General features: G+C 35.2%; 1 protein-coding gene across 1 annotated transcript; it reads left to right on the top strand.

Moving 5' to 3' along the window:
• The first annotated feature begins 1,233 nt into the window (after window positions 1–1,233).
• On the top strand, window positions 1,234–7,764 carry LOC113090346 (C-C chemokine receptor type 7-like). Its single transcript, XM_026256226.1, has 2 exons — window positions 1,234–1,370; window positions 4,524–7,764. Exon 2 carries the CDS (start codon window positions 4,526–4,528, stop codon window positions 5,777–5,779), a length of 1,254 nt encoding a protein of 417 aa, XP_026112011.1. The 5' UTR covers window positions 1,234–1,370; window positions 4,524–4,525; the 3' UTR covers window positions 5,780–7,764.
• The last annotated feature ends 11,581 nt before the right edge of the window (window positions 7,765–19,345 follow it).

The raw sequence follows: 19,345 nt of genomic DNA, 5'->3' as shown, positions 1-19,345 counted from the left end.
TGTATCACATAAATGCTACAAACCTACAAGAGTTCCTAAGTAATTAAAGGGATAGTTCACCCAAAAATTACAATTCTATCATAATTTACCCTCTTGTCATTCCAAACCTGTATGAGTAGCTATCTTATGTTGAACATAAAATATTATTTTGAAGATTGCTGGTAATCAAACAGTTGGTGGTTCCCATTGACTTCCATAGTAGGAAAAAAATACTATGGAAGTCAATGGGGATCACCATCTGTTTGATTACCAGCAATTTTCAAAATATCTTTTATGTTCAACATAAGATAGCAACTCATACAGGTTTGGAATGACATGAGGGTTAGTTAATTATGAAAGAATTACATTTTTGGATGAACTATCCTTTTTATGTTTAAAAATATAAAAATAATATAAATGAATAAAACATTTATATTTTTAAATAAAAAATTTATGCAGAAAATGACCTAGGCTAAATGATCTAAAGTATATAATGATTTAAAGCCACTTTTCATGTATCAGTTGCGGTGTATCAATTTGTCCCACAACCACCACCCCCACCCCCCCCCCTGCGTTCCCATTGTGGTCTAAAGTAAATAGTCTGGTGACATGTCTTTTAAAATAAACCTAATTAACGTCATTTTAAAACTACATTTCCTTACACAATAACAATAATAATTTAAACAGTTCTGCAAATATATATGGTGGTTGAAATACAATGTTGCGTGAACTCAACCAATCAAAATGTAACGCGTCCAAGTCCCGCCCCGAAAAGTTCCGGCCCTTTGAAAAAGTACTACCTAGCAAGCAGGGACTTTCTTAGGGACAAATTTAGCATTTAAATTTGTGTGGTGGAGCTGAAAATTGCCTGCCAAATCAGATATTTATGAAACTACAGACAGCTGTTCTAAGCACATCCTTTAAAATCTGCTTATTACATGATTTAACGTTGCAAAACAGAGATAAGTTCAGATTGCTGAAAAAGTCCTGAAGTCATGTTAACATAAAACAATGTGACATGCACTGTGCACAGCGATACCATGAAATTATAAAATATGTGCATTAATTACCATTGCTTTAATCATGGTTCACATGCTTGTGACTCAAATATTACGGCTTTTGATGCAAGACCATCTTAGGGTGCTCTTTTAAGGAAACAGCAACCACACTTAAACACGCCTCCTCCTGTTTATGAGATTCGTTGTGCTTTAAATGTTTTGGTGTGAAATGTGGGGCAATGCAAAGTCAGCCAAACAAAGAAGTGAAAGCCCAAATAGGGTGCCAGGCAGAGTTTCTCTCAGAGCGACACTGGCCCCTTAACAGCAGAGAAGTTCAGAGAAACCACTGAGGTCTGAATTACATGCAGATATCCTGAAGACCTGCGCTCAGAGGTGAGTCAACACAAATAATATTGAATTTAATACCTTCCAGGGTTACAAATGCCCACATTCAAAGTTTAATGGAAGTCAGACAGATAGATTGTTATTAAGATTGTAATAATAAATATATGCTTTCAGTTCTGCATTTATGCCTGTGAATTAGGCTACGCTAAAAATAAAATGCTTTATTTTTTGCAGACAAAATATTAAATTGTCATGGTATTTTCACTGCAAACACTTACTAACAGTGGATATCAATGTAATATATTTCTATAATAATGTCTGCAATAATTTAACGAAACATAGGTTTAAAAAAATACTAGTGTTTTTTAATAAAAAAAATTATATATATTTATATATATAGCAGTTGGGTAAATATGATTTATTCCAAATTTTCAGGCTTAACACCTCACCAATCTTTCCTCAAAAGTATTTATATATTTTTTCTATGGTAAAAAAAAGCTTTTATTTCATATAAATTATATTTAATATAATTTACGAGATATCAATGCAGAAAGTTTTTTTATTTTTATTACTAAAAATAAATAAACAAATATAATCCCAGATACCAGGCTACAAATACACTTTTTATTTTACCTGATGTGTAAACATTAAAGAAATGGTTACATCTAAATCAACTGGTTTTATTTATGTCAGAAATATAATTTAATATTACTGAACCAATCGACATATGGGTTATTTATGGGTTAAATCGCGTAGAAATACCTCCTAAACAACTGGACGTTATAGGGCACCACTCATTAAACGGTTAATAATATTAACTTTTATTATAGAGCTCAAATATAAGAAAAATGGATGAACTGATCAATTATAAATAATATAATAAAAACTTTGAATTCCGAATGTGTTCGGTTATATATATTTAAATGTAATTTTTCTGTCTCGTTTTTTTCCCATTGTTGCAAATTATAAAATGTATCGTGTTTTAGTTCATATTAAATGTGTTAAATCTGTGTTAAACCTGTGTTAAATGTGTTAAATCTGTGTTAAACCTGTGTTAAATGTGTTAAATTAAATCTGCATACATAATTTATTAACATAATGCCAAAGCATTGCCACTTTCGGTTATCAAATCAACAACTTTAAACGCAAACTCAGTTTAAAAATATATATTAACACGATGAACTGAACAATTAGGATTATTTAAAGCATGGTCTATTAAAACACTTTTTGTATGTATTATGTATTATGTCTGGAATATTTTTAATTTGATAAACGTTTGATAGCTTACGGTTGTTTCTGATGCAGTCTCGCCGTTGGCTTAAACCTTTGATGCAGTCCTGAGCTTCATCGTCACCATCATCATTATCCTCTTCCTTCTCATAACCAGAGAGTCGCACAGAAGCCTGTGTCTCCACAAAACCATCATAAAAAGAGATCTCCCTTCAGTCTGCTCTTCCAGCTTCACTTCTGCTCGAATAAATAACCCGTTCCTCACGAAAGTGTTTTAAAGCGCGTTGGCACGCGATGCTGACTGAAAGCGCGAAATGGATGACAGATTGACGCCAACGACTGTCTGACTGTGGCACGCGATGACTATTAAAATGAGTAAAATTTCATCCTAGACGTTATTTAAAGATTTTTTAACAGAGATATTTCGTGCTCTCATTCACCACAAAACACACCTGAAACTAAAGGTGACATTTCTTAAGAGACTCATCTGGCAGCACCCAGGCCGAGTTACTATAGATACCGTTTGTTGTTGTGACACGCGAGACTTTCCGATCTTAATGTTTTTCTAGTAAAAAAAAGAAAGAAAAGAAAAATAACAAAAAAGTATATATATATATATATATAAATAAAAGTTCAAAAACTCTGGATAAGATCAAATAAATATAGGCATGTGTATAAAAAACTATTTTAAGGGCGTATGTCTATGTAAGTAAGTATATAAATTGTATTATTAACAGCTAGCCTGTTAAAAGTAAAGTTAGCTATTCGTTACAAGGAGATCAAACTGCTTGCTGAATTAAACTATACTGCGTCACAAACAACACCATACATTTCTTAAGAGAAATGTCACTAACTGAAAAACTCACAAGACTGAATGAAAGACGATGAGGATTAAATAAATAAATAAACCAACGCATAGTTTTAAGAGAAGGAAACTCACCCCGAACATAAGACATTACTCTATTATTACGTGACAGTAAAATCACCAAGCTTAAAAACTGGCAAGTAGTGAAGCAATGCAAACCCCAATTAATCTGAATTTTGAATGTACGCTTTGCATTAAAAAAAGAAAAATGCATACATCCAATTGACATAGCTAAATGCTGGTTCAAATAAAAAACATGCTAACAGCTGCATTTTAAAAGATCTGTTAAGGAATAGTTGTTAAAATAAAAATCCACAATAATTGACTAAACCTTTGGTTATTTTTCTGCATTATTTATTTAATATAAAAATTGAAGTTGCATCCATGAGCAAGTGATTAATTAGATTTTTTTCTGCTTCAATCACTAGGAAACCCCTCAGATTCCTGCTTTAATCCCACACGTGAAATTATGAATGACATGACTAATTTAGTCAACTAAGCCAGACTGGTTGATTAAAATTTCTGAAAAATGTGTAATTGTTTGATCAGATAATTGTTCATTGTTTTTAGCACTTTCTAAATCTTATTGAAATCTAAAAATTCTCAGTTTAGAGATTAGTATTCACATGAAACCAGACTCTCAATAGCGCCATTAGTTGGTAGAAAACTGCAATAACACAACCTTTGAACCCTTTTGACCCAACCTGAACCTTCATACCAAATCTAAATATAAAACAACTGCATGTATTTTTCTTATGTTTTGTATCATATTGAGCTTTTATGGCCCATATAGTATGATACAGTATATTGAGAATATGGGACAACATATCAGGTTTGTTCTTTCAGAAGTCCAAACTAAGCAAAAATATGCATTTTGGTTAAGTTGTTATTTATGTGCGCAAACGGTAAGATGAAATAAGGTCAACTATACTAGCCTTTTACTTGCTAAGGATGATGAACTAATAATTAAAACAAAGAATGCATTGAATAGATTGTGTATAACAGGGTTTTGAGGAAGGTTTTGATCATGTTGATCATTTAGAGGACTTAGAAATTGATGCATCAAAGATGATAACCTGATGAACTGTTTCTGCCATGTTATACAGGTATGGCGCGATTTGATTCAACTACAGAAGATTTTTCATCAAGCTACACTTATGATTATGATTACAATTACACTGATATGGTCACCGAGGCCAATGTCACTGATGTTGAGGAGCTGTGTGTAGCCAGCAAAGAACAGGAGCTGACCATTACTGTTGTCCAGACCACGGTCTTCCTCATTGTCTTCTTCTTAGGTGTGTTTGGTAACGGGCTGGTCATTGCCACATTTGCACGGTACCGCCGTCTACGCCTACGCTGCATGACCGATGTCTTCCTGTTCTACCTGGCTCTGTCCGACTTGCTGCTTCTGCTGACTCTTCCGTTAGAGACGGGAGAGACACTGATCGGCAGCTGGGAGTTCGGAGAGGGGCTGTGCAAGCTAAACCGTGGTATGTATGCCATCAACACCTATGGAGGTCTGCTGTTGTTGGCTTGCATTAGCGTTGATCGCTATTTGGTGGTGGTTCGCACCAGGGCCATACGGAAGAGGAGTTCTGGGACTCTGTTTTACAGCACACTGTCTGCGCTTGGAGTCGCACTAACTTCTGTCTTCCTGAGCCTGCCAGACTTGCTCTTCAGCTCCGTGGAGAACGACATGGGTTCAGACGTCCTCTTGTGTGATATGAAAGTTTGGGGCGATGGAGTGAGTAAATGGAAGCTGTGGGCCCAGATGGCAAAGATCGCAGGATTCTGCATCCCTTGCGTGGCGATGGTGGTGTGTTACGGCGCGATCGGACGTGTCTTGATCCGTGCCGGTGGCAACTGTTGGCGCAGACAGAGGACTTTGCGCTTGATGGCACTTCTGGTGGTTCTTTTCCTTCTCTTTCAGCTTCCTTACACGATGGTGCTTCTGATTAAAATATTCAAACCCACTCAGATAAACTGCGAAGACTGGACCAAGTTCCACCTTCAGGAAAACATAACGCGCAATCTGGCTTATGTGAGGTGCTGCCTGAACCCTTTGCTCTACGCACTCGTTGGGGTCAGATTCAGAAATGACATTATCAGGCTCTTGATGGACACCGGGTGCATGTGTACGTGTGTGTCCCATATAACTCCACAGCATGACAACGGAAGCTCCATCACACCATCGTCTCCGGCTCCAACCATCCTTTCATCCTTCCCATCTTCTTACATGTCTTCCAAGAAAACACCTGCCCTGGACACACCTGCTGCAGACACAGCTGAAACCTTCATTTTTCCAATGCCCATATCTAGTAAAAAGACTTCAGGACTTATGAGCTGGTGTCATCAATAAATGCACATTAGATTATCTGAAATAAATAATTTCTAATTTTAAAGGTAATAATTATAGAAACCCATTTACTGTATGCCACAAGAAAAAAAAACATGCTTTGGTAAAACAATTATGAGATTAAAAATTATCACATGTTAATATAAGAGTTTTATATCAATATTTTGTACTTCCAGTGGATAAGAGACAAAACTGCATGTACACAAAAACTCTTTATACAGTTTAAATACAATGAGCAGCATAAATAATTTTAGTACAGTGTTAGATGAAGAGTTAATAATATATATATATAAATATATTAGACATATGCTGTAAATACATTTTGCACACATTTATTCTGCTCACATTTATTACAGTTAAAATTATTTAGTTTTTTTGTATGTGTTATTCTCTGCTATTTTCATTTCTCATTTTACCTGTATTCCTCATTTTACCATGTATTACTGTTACTGGCAAAACTGCAAAATAAAGATTATTTTTCTGTATAAATTTTGTATGCATTTTTTTTTCATTTCAAAACGATGTGTAGAAATGAATGGAAATCTATGGAAATACATTTCTTTCAGCATTTAATTCTTGTTAGTTGCCTATTTTTGAAGTGTTTAAAACACTCAAGCAGGTCTTTATTAACATGTTGGCGCCACCTTGTGGTCAAATCTGATTTCATAGGTGAAAAATGGAAAGATAAACCTTTGGTGTTATCAATAAATGCGCATTGGATAATCTGAAATAAATGATTTCTCATTTTAAAGGTATTATGTATAGAAGCCGATTTACTGTATGTCACAAGAAAAAAAAATCATGGTTTGGTAAAACAATTATGAGATTAAAAATGTCATAATTATAAAAAAGGATTTTGAGATTTAGAAATCAAAAATACAAGAATGTTTTGACTTTGTAACTTTTATATCAATATTTTGAACTTCCAATTTTTAAAAGACAACTGCATGTACACAAAAACTCTATATAAAGCTTTACATACAATCAGCAGCAGCATAAATTATAGTCTAGGTTTCCAGGAATATTCATTTCTAAATAATTTTAGCACACTGTTAGACTAAGAATGTTAGAAGAAATATATATATATTAGACATATAATGTATATAATATATGCTCACATTAATTACAATGAAAATAAGTTTGTAATATATGTATGTTATTCCGTGCTATTTTCATTTTTTTATTTCTGTACCCTGTATTTCTGCTACTGACAAAAATGCTAAATAAAGCTCGTCATGCTCGTCCTACAGCAGCCATATAAATATAACTGAGATAGGCTTATAATGTTTTATTAATTTTTTCCAGTTTTTTTTTTCAAAAGATTAATGTGTTAAATATAACATGAAATATCTCGATTCTCAAATATGTGTAAGTAGATGCATTTTGCACCTTAATGTTAGCCGATCTATAATGGGAGATGAGCATAATAGTGACCCAGCTTTACAGTAGGCTGGTCGGGTGACATGCCCTTATATATGACTGACGTTGTTTTAATTTGAACATTGTAATTATAACACTTTCATCGTAGAAAAAGAAAGCAAAGAACATTTACATTATCAAATAACAATTGAACCACTCTCATAAACTCTCAGTAATCACTGAAGCTGTTTAAACTGTGAAATGAATATCTTACTTACATCGTTTGTAGGCCTACATATGTACTTTGTTGTTTCTTATGAGAAAATCGTCAGAGAATAGAATTCCTGCAGCGAGTGCGCGCACTGAACAAAACATTTAAGCGATGACTCATCTCAACGTCTCTGATTGGTCTTTGCAGCTCAGCAGAATCGTGTGTGATTGGTTAAAAAGTGCAGCGCTGTAAAAACGTGTCACTCTCGCTCAGCGCCAGCCAAAGCGAGAAGATTTGTATGGAGGACCAAACCTGCAGAAAATATAATTAAATAAATGTATAAAAAATGTGAGATAAATGATGTGATAAAACCAAAAACAGTTCATTTGTAATAAAATGTAACCCTAAATTTATATTTGAAATTACTTTTTATTTTATGTATTATTTTCTGTATTTATTTTACATTTATTTTTATAATTATTCACTTTTATTTATTTATACTTTCATTCGTGTATATATTTATTTTATTTATATATTTATTTGTTTTTAAATGTATTTATTCATGCATTTGTATTCGTATGTATTTATTCCCACATGTATTTATTTCGAGATTAAATTAGCCTATTTATTAATTCATTTATTTTTATTTTCTGCAGGTTTGGTCCTCCATAAACGACTGCCAAAATCACGTGGTTTCAGTGAAACGGGCTTCATGTTACGAAAATAAGTATACCAGAAATCACCATAGGTGCGCCTCGAGGTCGATAGCCAGGTGATCAGCGCGCTGACATGGAATGCCGATACTCTTCGGAAGTCCAGAGTTCGAGTCCCAGCTCGCGAACTCTCACTTCGCTACAAAACAGCAATAGCCTCTGACATCCTTCTTCGTTTCGTTTCAAACCCGATGTCGGCATCCCTGTACCTGCAAGATGGATCAAACCCGATGTCGGCATCCCTGCAAGACAAAAGTGCGCTTCGGAAATCCTGACTTCGCTTCATTACAACAGTTTCAAATTGCCGAAAATTTGGCATCATGTCTCCACAAAAGTATCAATACCGACACTCTTCGGCATCCGGAGTAGGAGTCCCAGCTCGCGAACTCTCACCTCGCTACAAAACAGCAATAGCTTCGGACATCTCCCTCTTCGTTTCGTTTCAAACCCGATGTCGGGTTGCCTGCAAGACAAAAGTGCGCTTCGGATATCCTGACTTCGCTTCATTACAACAGTTTCAAATTGCAGAAAATTTGGCATCATGTCTCCACAAAAGTATCGATACCGACACTCTTCGGCATCCGGAGTAGGAGTCCCAGCTCGCGAACTCTCACTTCGCTACAAAACAGCAATAACCTCGGACATGTCCCACTTGGTTTCAATACTTGCTATCTCTGTGAGCGCTTCGGATGTCCGTGGTTCAACATGAAAGATCAGCAGTGTACAGCACCGGGTCGACGGCACCCCTACAAAGACAGAAGTGCGCTTCGGGAATTCTGATATCGGGGGTTCCTTCAAGACCGAGAGTTATGCCTCGTAGCTTAGCCGGTATGCACGCATCGGACATCCCGAGTTCGGGTACGAGTCCCATGTCGCTTCATAACAGCAATTTACCTGCAATTTCAAATTGCCGAGAATTTGGCTTCATGTCTGCATATAAATATATTTTGCAAGAATTTCACCTCAGTCTGACGGGCTGGATCTCTGGGTTTCTGGACTGGAATACAAGTGCGAATCCGGACAGGGTAAGTTCTTACTTTACCTGACTAGCTACTTTGAGGTCTCTGCAGAGCAAAGGTGGGGGTTTCTGACTTTGTGGGTGTTTTCGAACTGGTGGGTGTTTCTAAGTCACGCAAATAATAGGTGCCGATCGCAATCTGACTTAAAGCAGTCCATGCCGGTTAGAAATTTTGTCCGACTTCAGACAGCGCCGATGCAAACATGACTATCACGCGTGGCATCAAAGTACCGCGAGAGCGTTTCGAGAGCAGCCGGCTGACTCAGCCGCCGCAGTTTATCCAGAGCGACTGCAGGTGCGCTGATGACGACACGGCTGTTTTACGATTGGCCAGATTCACCACATGACAACGATCACCTGTGTTTCGGGTTATTCGAACCTTTTCAGTTCCAATAATGTAACTCGCCTATCGCCGTCTTGACTGTGCTTCAAGTCAAACGTACCTACAGATCCCTCTTGACCCCACCCCTAAACCTACGCGTGACTATGACGTTGACCAATCAGGTAACATGGTCGAAACGCCCCTCTGTTTTGGTCCACGCCCACAGATCTGATACCTCCCATGACTTTCCTGCAGAGTTCTGTATCGCTCTGTGACGCATACATACATACATATATATATATATATATATATATATATATATATATATATATATATATATATATATATATATATATATATATAATATTATTATTATCATTATTATTATTTATTTTTTATTTATTTTTACAAAAAATGTGACACTGACATTTTTCACTGACTGGAAAGTGTTTAAATTTCATTTCAGCATTTTTCTTCACCATTAAACATTCTTATAATATTTATTCCCTAAAGATATGATGTCTGAAATTTCTCTGAGAGATTATGAGATACAGATGGAGGAGTGGAAGGCTTTAAAAAAACTGGAGCCAGTGATGGGGCCACAGAGACCAGATGACATCGCCATCATTGACCATCAGTCTCTCAACGTCCAGGTGGAGAACTCTGAAGATGTGCTCAAGCCTCCTTTAACCATGACAAAGCGATTTTTGCAGGCTGTAACATGGGCCTTCACCAGCTGCTTTTGGTCCATCTGGAGAAAGATCTATTGACACAACCTTTGTGTGTCGCTTCAAGAGAGCAACCACTTGTGTTGTGTTTTACTTTCTTAACATATTAATTTATTCTGAATCTGAAGATATAGTAGAAGTAAATGTCTTTAACCCTTTTAAAAAAACACATATGCAATAAAAATGTATAAAAACTCTTCTGAAATCTCTCTCATTTTATTGAACTGTTTTCAAATAAATAATTAAAATCAGAAAGAGCTTTATTACCATGTTTACACACACAAGGAATTTGACTTGACAGGAGCTTCCAGTGCAGAAGAAAGTAGACATAATGCAAGCATACATGATAGCGCAGATATAGAACTAATACACTAATAAACACTAATATAATAATAAATAAATAAATAAACTGCTGAAAAGGCTGAGGTTGTAAAGAAGGTTGGGAAAAAGTATACAACGTTATGGAGTTAAAATTAACCTTTCACTTTAAAACTTATTGTAGAGCAAATTATGAATTTCTTTGTTTAGAATAAATTTCATCTTTCATTTTGAGTGTTAACATATACATATAAAACATTTCTTCTGTGTTTTACCAGTAAAAATACTGCAAAAATATGACAGATTTGTAGTGTAGTTTTTATTTTGTGGACATTTGAAAATGTCCACTTTTGCATGACAAATTACATATAACAATCACTATATAATGTAACACAATTTGTTACTCTTTATCTTATGAGGCCTACTTAACAAATCTGACATATTTAGTCATTTGAAGTTTACTGTGATTTAAACATTAAATACAACAAGTGATGTTATCACCTAAAAGACTAACTTTATACATTCACTGGATACAATAGATACAATAGAGTGCTTTATCTAACAATAACCATCTAATTCATAAATACTACAACTGAAATTTCCCATAAAACAACTGATAGTTTATGACAAAAAAACAGAAACAAAAAAGGTTCTTTGGGGTTCTTTATAAAGCCCTAGGGTTCTTTACTCAACTCCAAAGAATGCTTTATGCCAAAAAAGTTCTATATTACATTTATGCATTTAGCAGACGCTTTATCCAAGTCGACTTACAGTGCATTCGGTCTAACAATTTTTACCTAACATGTGTTCCCTGGGAATCGAACCCACAACCTTGCTCTGCTAACACAATGCTCTACCAGTTGACTGGGATTTTCCTTAGTAGTCAGTTTTAAACATCAAAATTAAAAGAAAGAAATATATCCGTCTGTGTGTAATGAATGAATATAATATAAAAGTTTCACTTTTTGAAAAGAATTAGTAAAATAAATCAACTTTTTGATGATATTCTAATTATATGACCAGCACCTGTATAAGGAGAAATAGCCCTTTGTCGTACAAAAGGGTTCTTTGGGCTAAACCATGCTTTTTATATTTTTACACGTTAGGCTATTTACAAATATTATACTACATTATATAGTATATATTTGTGTTTTTATTTCAATTTTACTTTCACACACCTTTATTCCGAAGAAAATTAACATCTTTCTTGTTCTGGGGTCATGTTTAGTGACGTATGCCAAAAAACTTGCACTAAAGTGACGTGGCCATTCTGTAGGTGCTGCAGGTGCTCCTTCTCGACTACGCTGACAAAAGGCACGATGTGAAATGTCTTTCTGACGACTTCTGTTTAAAATATTTAGTATTTTTTAACTGATGTGTATGAAATTGTGTGTAAATATTCCCAAACGTTCTGACATTCTCTGTATTGAATTGAAGAAAAAAAAAATGGATGGATGGATGGATGGATGGAAAACACAAGACATGTACTCTATGTGAAACTGATTTTCAAAAAAATATGTTTTGGACAAAAATAATTACTTTCGGTAAATAGGTACCAAATAGCTTTCAAAAAAAAAAAAAAAAAAAAAAAAAAAAAAAAAATATATATATATATATATATATATATATATGTATATATATATATATATATATATATATATATATATATATATATATATATATATATATATATATATATATATATATATATATATATATATATGTATATATATATATATATATATATATATATATATATGTATATATATATATATATATATATATATATATATATATAGAAATCAGATCAAAATGTAACGACATTGTATGTAACAACTGTAAACTTAAACTGTGAACATTTAAAGGAGGGTCTAAATATATATATGGTCTTTTGATAACAGCTTACATTTGATACATTTAAAGGGTTACTCGACCCCAAAATGAAAATTGTGTCATTAACTACTTACCCCCACGTCGTTCCCCCACCCATAAAAGCTTTGTTCGTCTTCAGAATACAATTTAAGATATTTTGGATGAAAACTGGGAGGCTTATGACTGTCCCACTGACTGCCAAGTTACACTTTCAAGGTCAAGGAAAATATGAAAGACATCGTCAGATTAGTCCATCTGCCATGGTTCAACCATAACTTTATGAAGCGTTACACACACACACTCTCTGAGCTCATTTTTTTCTTTAGCTCAACTCTATAACACACACAAGTACACACGCACACCCACTAAAATATAGATGTTGATTCTAATGCACCACAGCCCAGTGCTTTAAGTGGCCCAAAAGAGGTGCTGGTACCCTCACTCTAAAAACGGCTGGGTTATTTTTTAACCCAAAATGCTGGGTTGAGTCTGTTGGGTCATTTTGTTGGGTTATTTAATTTCTTTTTAAACACTTTTGGGTAGTTTCAATTTACCAGGTGTTGGGTTAAACCTGCTGGGTTGCGTCGCTGGGTTGTTTCAGGCCAGCGCTGGGTTATTTAACGCGCCTTGAAGATGTTTAAATCGCTCCCCAACTGTCACTTTGGAAGAACAACGGGGCAAAGCCACGGCTTTCTACTGTTTTAAGGTAAGTTTATTTAATGTTTTCAATAATAATTATTTTAAATTGGCAGAATTATAACTTTTTTTTTGCAGCAACAATACTGTTAAACGTCTACAGGCCAACATTATTTACGTTAAATGATGAACTGTTTACCTCAAACGGCCAACCTACGTTACGCGACTCGCATAATCGTGTTAAGGTATCTGAGACGACAGATTAATAAAGTTTTATTAAGTTTCAGACAGTGACTGATGGCTGAAATATGCGAATACCTGTGAAAATAGAGGAAAAAGTAGTTTCTGACACTGAAAAGCGAATTTGATATTTAAGTGAGTCAAATGAGTTCAAAAAGTGAATACGACTTTCTGCTCTAATGTAAACGCCTGCAGTTGTCCATATCGACATTTAAATCATACAAATTACGTACAATATAGTCGGACCGCAGGTCTAAAAGAACCGACGACCCAATTCAAGTAAACCGGTTCAGTAATTCTCGAACAAAGTGATTCCCGGAAAAGAATCGACGTCTCAGGGCATTTCAAAGTGCGCGCACGCACAGCGAGTGACGCTGGCCGCGTTAGTGAAGTGATTTGATGCTTTTGTGGTTCATAAAGTCTTTTTACATACAAATTATAATTCAAAATGTGTTTTTTTCCTGTCAGAAAAGCGCATGGATACATTTGTGAGAGAAAAACTCGTCGAGTGCAGTCTTATTGAGGCGTCTAACGGTAAGTTCGTGTTTATTATACATTTTACATAATTGTTTGTCTGTGATAATCAACTAACGTTAACCCTCACGTAACTTAAACGCACATATATTTTTATTTCGTGCTATAGTTAAAGCTGCACCAGAATGTACCTAATTTATGAGCGTAAATATCATATATTAATTTTCCAGATCGTGTTTTTGACTTGTCCTCATCACTTTGGTACATCTATAAGTTTTTATATATGGACTGTTTTACCTACGTGACTTGTCATAGAAATGTCTGTGTGTGCATGCAGTGTGATTTCCCTTATCTGTGCCAGTGACTGTGTGTGTTTGATATAGCCAGCATATTAACATAAAACTGTGATTTATAATGACTGGAACATCCCATTGATTAGACAGTTTGAAAGCACACCTTTCAGCCAATCACTAGAGCAAATTCTGCTTCTGTAGACCAACTCATAGGTGAATTTAACTCATAATCATGATGGGTCAATTTCATGGTTAACTTCACACAGTTAATTGAACTGAATCACTGTTATTAAAACAATTTGTATTTTTTCTTTTTTTAAACTTTATTTTAAAGGTTGGAACAAACATGGAATTCCTTAACTGAGCAGAGTCCACAAAACCCCATCCAATTGTCATGGCGATTTAAAAATGTCAGCAGATCTCTCAGGCATTGATCATAATCAATGGACAGGTAAGGATATGCTGCACTATTTTCAAAAGGAATTGCAAATTGTATATTTAATTGTATTTTTCCACATGTGGACATATACATTGTGAAATAGTCCAAACTCAATTGAAAAGCATTTGTATTTCAGATGCCTTACACAGAAAGCTGTCAATTTGTGTCAAGGGTGGGACTATACTTTGGGGCGTGTTTGTATTGGGAGATATTTTGTAGTTTTTACCCCAAATCTCTCACTGTTTGCACTCTGATGCACGTCAGCAAACAACATTGCAGTTCTACTCTTATTTACCTAGCTGCATCTTACCCTATATTTTATACCTCAGGTGAAAAGCATTTGGTTAATGGTGAATATTGACCAATAGTACCATGTGGCTCTAACGGTTAGCAGGGGATAGTAGCTGCATTTGGGGTAAAAATGACAGAATTATTTATTGTGTGAGGTGCCAAGAATATAGGAAGATCCGGGTTTCACTGTCTGTTCTTTATCACACATCTCTCGGAGTGGCAGCTGCCTTTAGTAGTGCCTTAACCTCCATTGTTCAAAGCATTTTGCACAGTTGTCTTTGAGTGACGTCACCTCCCAATACAAACACTCTCCATAGTATGGTCCCACCTCTGACAAAAATTGACAGTTTTCAATGTGAGGCATTGGAAATTCAGATGCTAAAGATTCCATTTGAGTTTTGGCAGGTAACATGTGCGACACAGTGAAAAAACAGACATGGTAATTCATAAAACCTCATGTACTTGTTCTTATGTTGCATCTATGCTAACATTAGTCTGTTTCTCTCTTATTCCAAGGTCACCGTAGCCACCCGTATCCAGTACGTATCCAGACCAGATGGAGATCATCATCTAGAAAGGACCTCTACATCCCTGAAAGACAGCGGAGACCAGGACAACTAGAGCCCAGATACAGATCCCCTGTAAAGACCTTGTCTCAGAGGAGCACCAGGACAAGACCACAGGAAACAGATGATTCTTCTGCACAATCTGACTTTGCTGCAGCCTGGAATTGAACTACTGGTTTCGTCCGGTCAGAGGAGAACTGACCCCCAACTGAGCCTGGTTTCTCCCAAGGTTTTTTCTCCATTCTGTCACCGATGGAGTTTTGGTTCCTTGTTTTTCTTTAGTTGGGGACAATTAATATCAAGCGATATCATTCACTTGATTGCACAGAGGGACGATACATCACTGAATCAATGACGAATTGACTTTAACTGAAAACTGAGTGTTTACTTTTGTCCCTTTGCATTATTACACACTATTTTCCTATTTAATACTGTAAAGCTGCTATGATGCAGTATTTGATCAATATGACAGGCTTATTACTCATAATACATGGAAAATACAGCTACAAACTGACTTTGTTTTTCCATTTGAAATTTGGCAGTCACTGTGCATTCATGAAAACTGAAACCGTAATTTTTGTTCAGTGTTTTTGAAACAGTGTTTTTGTTCAAGATTTGCAATTGTGTTTGGATTGTCACAATTTGTCACATGTGGAAAACGCAATTGAAAATATGATTAGCAATTCCTTTTGAAAATTGTCCTTCCATAGACAGGCTCTATAGCAGACTACACTGCTCTCAGGTGTAGATCTTTGCTTCAGAGCTTAAGTGTTTGACAATAGTTCACCCAAAAATGAAAATTGTCACTAATTATTCACCCTGGTCTGAAAGCTCTCGAATATCAACGAAAATATCTTAACTTGTGTTCTGAAGATGAACGAAGGGCTTACGGGTTTGTAACGACATAACATAACATGACAGAATTTTCATTTTTGAGTGAACTATATGTTGAACTACCCTAAGTAGTGCACATCTACCTACGTAGTAGTCTTTATATACTTGATATAAATTTAAGGACATCTTTAAATGATTTTACATTTAAATTTAAAGAATGTTAATTGTCAATGTCATTTCACTGTGTATTTAAATAGCTAAAAATCTCAAAATGTAATAGTTAAACAGCTAGACACAGGTCATTCAGAAATAATTTTATTATTTATTGCAACTGTATTTCTGTGATTTTTATTTATTTATTTTGCATTTGCTGGAAACAAAAAAAGGGAAAATTCCATGTTGTTTGTCATTGGTACAAATTTTTGAATGTCAGATGGCATTAAAAATATTTTTCTAAATCTAAATAACCTGTATTCTTCATTATTTATTAATCCATGATTGCTTTGTTAAGCAAAAGTGAAATTATGAGAATAACCCAGCAAGAATAACCCAGAATCATAAAAATGCAAACCCACAAATGGTAAAAATGACTCTATCTTGGGTTTTCTCAATAACCCAGCATGCTGGGTTAAAATGTGTAAACCAGCATGCTGGGTTACTTTAACCCAGCATGTGTTCTGTCCAATATTTACCCAGTGCTGGGTTGCCAATTGGGTTATTTTTAACCCAGCCATTTTTAGAGTGCTATTATAGCCAAAAAATATATATATATTTTCTGTTTTTTTGGGGGGGGGATTACCTCATCCCCTGAGGTAACAACAACTATAAGTGAAAGTGAAAGTGAAAGTGACATTCAGCCAAGTATGGTGACCCATACTCAGAATTTGTGCTCTGCATTTAACCCATCCGAAGTGCACACATACAGAGCAGTGAACAAAAACACACACACACACACACACATTAGGCCACAACTTCCCCATATTTCCATGAGCTAGAAAGAACTACTGAACATAAATAAAATGTGCAAAAGGATTTTGAAAAAATACCCTTAGAAAGAGCTACTGCAGTACTGCATTCAAACTTCCAAACTGACTCAAATTATTCGCGAACCCTAAATGAACTCTCGAATTGATTCAAATGATTTGCGATCCCCAAACTGACTCAATGATTCGCGAAACCGCTCCGAACTCCCGAACTGACTCAAATGATTCGCGAACCCGCTCCGAACTCTCGGATTGATTCAAATGATCTGCGATGCAGCTCCGTACTCCCGAGCTGATTCAAATGATTTGAGATCCCCAAACTGACCCAAATGATTCGCGATCCCGCTCCGAACTCTCGGATTGATTAAAATGATCCGCGAAGCCGCTCCGAGCTCCCGAATTGATTCAAATGATTTGCGATCCCCAAACTGACTCAATGATTCGCGAATCCGCTCCGAACTCCCGAACTGACTCAAATGATTCGCGAACCCGCTCCGAACTCTCGGATTGATTCAAATGATCTGCGATGCAGCTCCGAACTCCCGAGCTGATTCAAATGATTTGAGATCCCCAAACTGACTCAAATGATTCGCGATCCCGCTCCGAACTCCCAAACTGGTTCAAATGATTCACGCTCCATACTCCGGACTAGGAAGAATTAGGAAGCGTGCATTGTGAAGGGCGCTCTGAAAAGTGGAAATGAAGGCAAAGGATTAAAACCTCTATTAAAACAGATGTCCAAATGAACGTACTGGTATGCTAAAAGCATGTTCTGGGCACATGGAAGTGGCGGTACTGAGTAGCCTACTACTGGTGCTTACCGGCCCACTTAAAGCACAGCCAATGAAAATAAACTTGCTTTAAATAGTCACTTCCTTTTCATTTATTTGTTTGTTAAACTATTATAATTTGTAGACTACCAGATTCTCTTTTTAATGATTCAAATCCAAAAAGGTAAAAAAAATAAAAAAACATCTTACAAAGAGCCAAAATACAATAAAGAGAGATCAACTCTTTTTTTATGTTAAACTGCCTAAAAATAATATCACCTTCACATTTAAATTCACTAAACGCATTTGTGCATGATGTCAATCCACCCAGTAGGTGGCGCAACTTCTCAATATCTCAGATGCAGTGTAAAGGACCAGCTGTGTCTTCTTAGGCTATTACATCTACTGTGGTTACTATGGGCTTCCATTTGCAATGCAAATGAACACTGCAGGGACATAATTACAGTGCACTCTCTAGTAAATCCATAAAATATATTTATTTAAATTAAACACACACACACACACACACACACACACACACACACACACACACACACACACACACACATATATATTTATATATAACATTTACATCTAGCCATTTAGCAGACGCTTTTTCCAAAGCGACTTATAAATACATATGATATTTTATGAAAATAATACTTTTATTCTTCAGACATATCAAACTGACCAAAAGTGACATTATTATTAGTGCTGTCAAATGATTAATCATGCTTAATCACATACAAAATAAAAAAAATTTGCTCATATAATATGTGTGTTTACTGTGTATATTCATTATGCATATATAAATACATAAGATTCCCAGGGAACATGTTAGGTAAAAAATGATCGCCTGAATGCACTGTAAGTCACTTTGGATAAAAGTGTCTGCTAAATGCATAAATTTAATTAAAATTTAATTTAAATACAAACACATGCATGCATATATTTAAGAAAATATGTAATGTTTATATATTAAATATATTTATATATAATATAAATTATATATAAATATATATATTTGTATTTCATTTGTATTTCAATGATGCTGATGTTTTACATCATAGGAATAAATGACATTTTAAAATATACTCAAACAGAAAAAAGTTATTTGAAAGTGTGAATATATTACAATATTACTGTATTTGTTGCGTATAAGGGACTCATTTCAGAAATAAAAAACATTAAATGGTATCAACTCCAAACCCAAATAATTATAATTATTATCATTAATTATAAATATATACAAATATTTATTTTTACTTGTATTTGTGCTATAGATTTGTAGTTACAACTATTTGCACAAATCTGAGGTCATTCCGAGTGTGTGCACTGTAATGTGGTTGTCTTTAGCATCCTAGCAACAAACACCAACAAGTAACTCGAGACACTGGTTGTAGATGGACATCTGAGTCAGTATCAGGTGTTCATTAGACACACACACACACACACACAGTTACAGATCCAGCACTAGGACCCAGAAGCTTCCCAGTCCCCAC

Source organism: Carassius auratus, unplaced genomic scaffold, assembly GCF_003368295.1.
Source record: "Carassius auratus strain Wakin unplaced genomic scaffold, ASM336829v1 scaf_tig00054514, whole genome shotgun sequence".
Classification (NCBI taxonomy): Eukaryota; Metazoa; Chordata; class Actinopteri; order Cypriniformes; family Cyprinidae; genus Carassius; species Carassius auratus.
The sequence above is the reverse complement of the archived record's forward strand: the minus strand, read 5'-3'. Positions and strand labels throughout refer to the sequence as shown.

Excerpts from the sequence above, each read along its gene's own strand:
- LOC113090346 (XM_026256226.1), top strand. The coding sequence starts at position 4,526 with ATGGCGCGATTTGATTCAACTACAGAAGATTTTTCATCAAGCTACACT.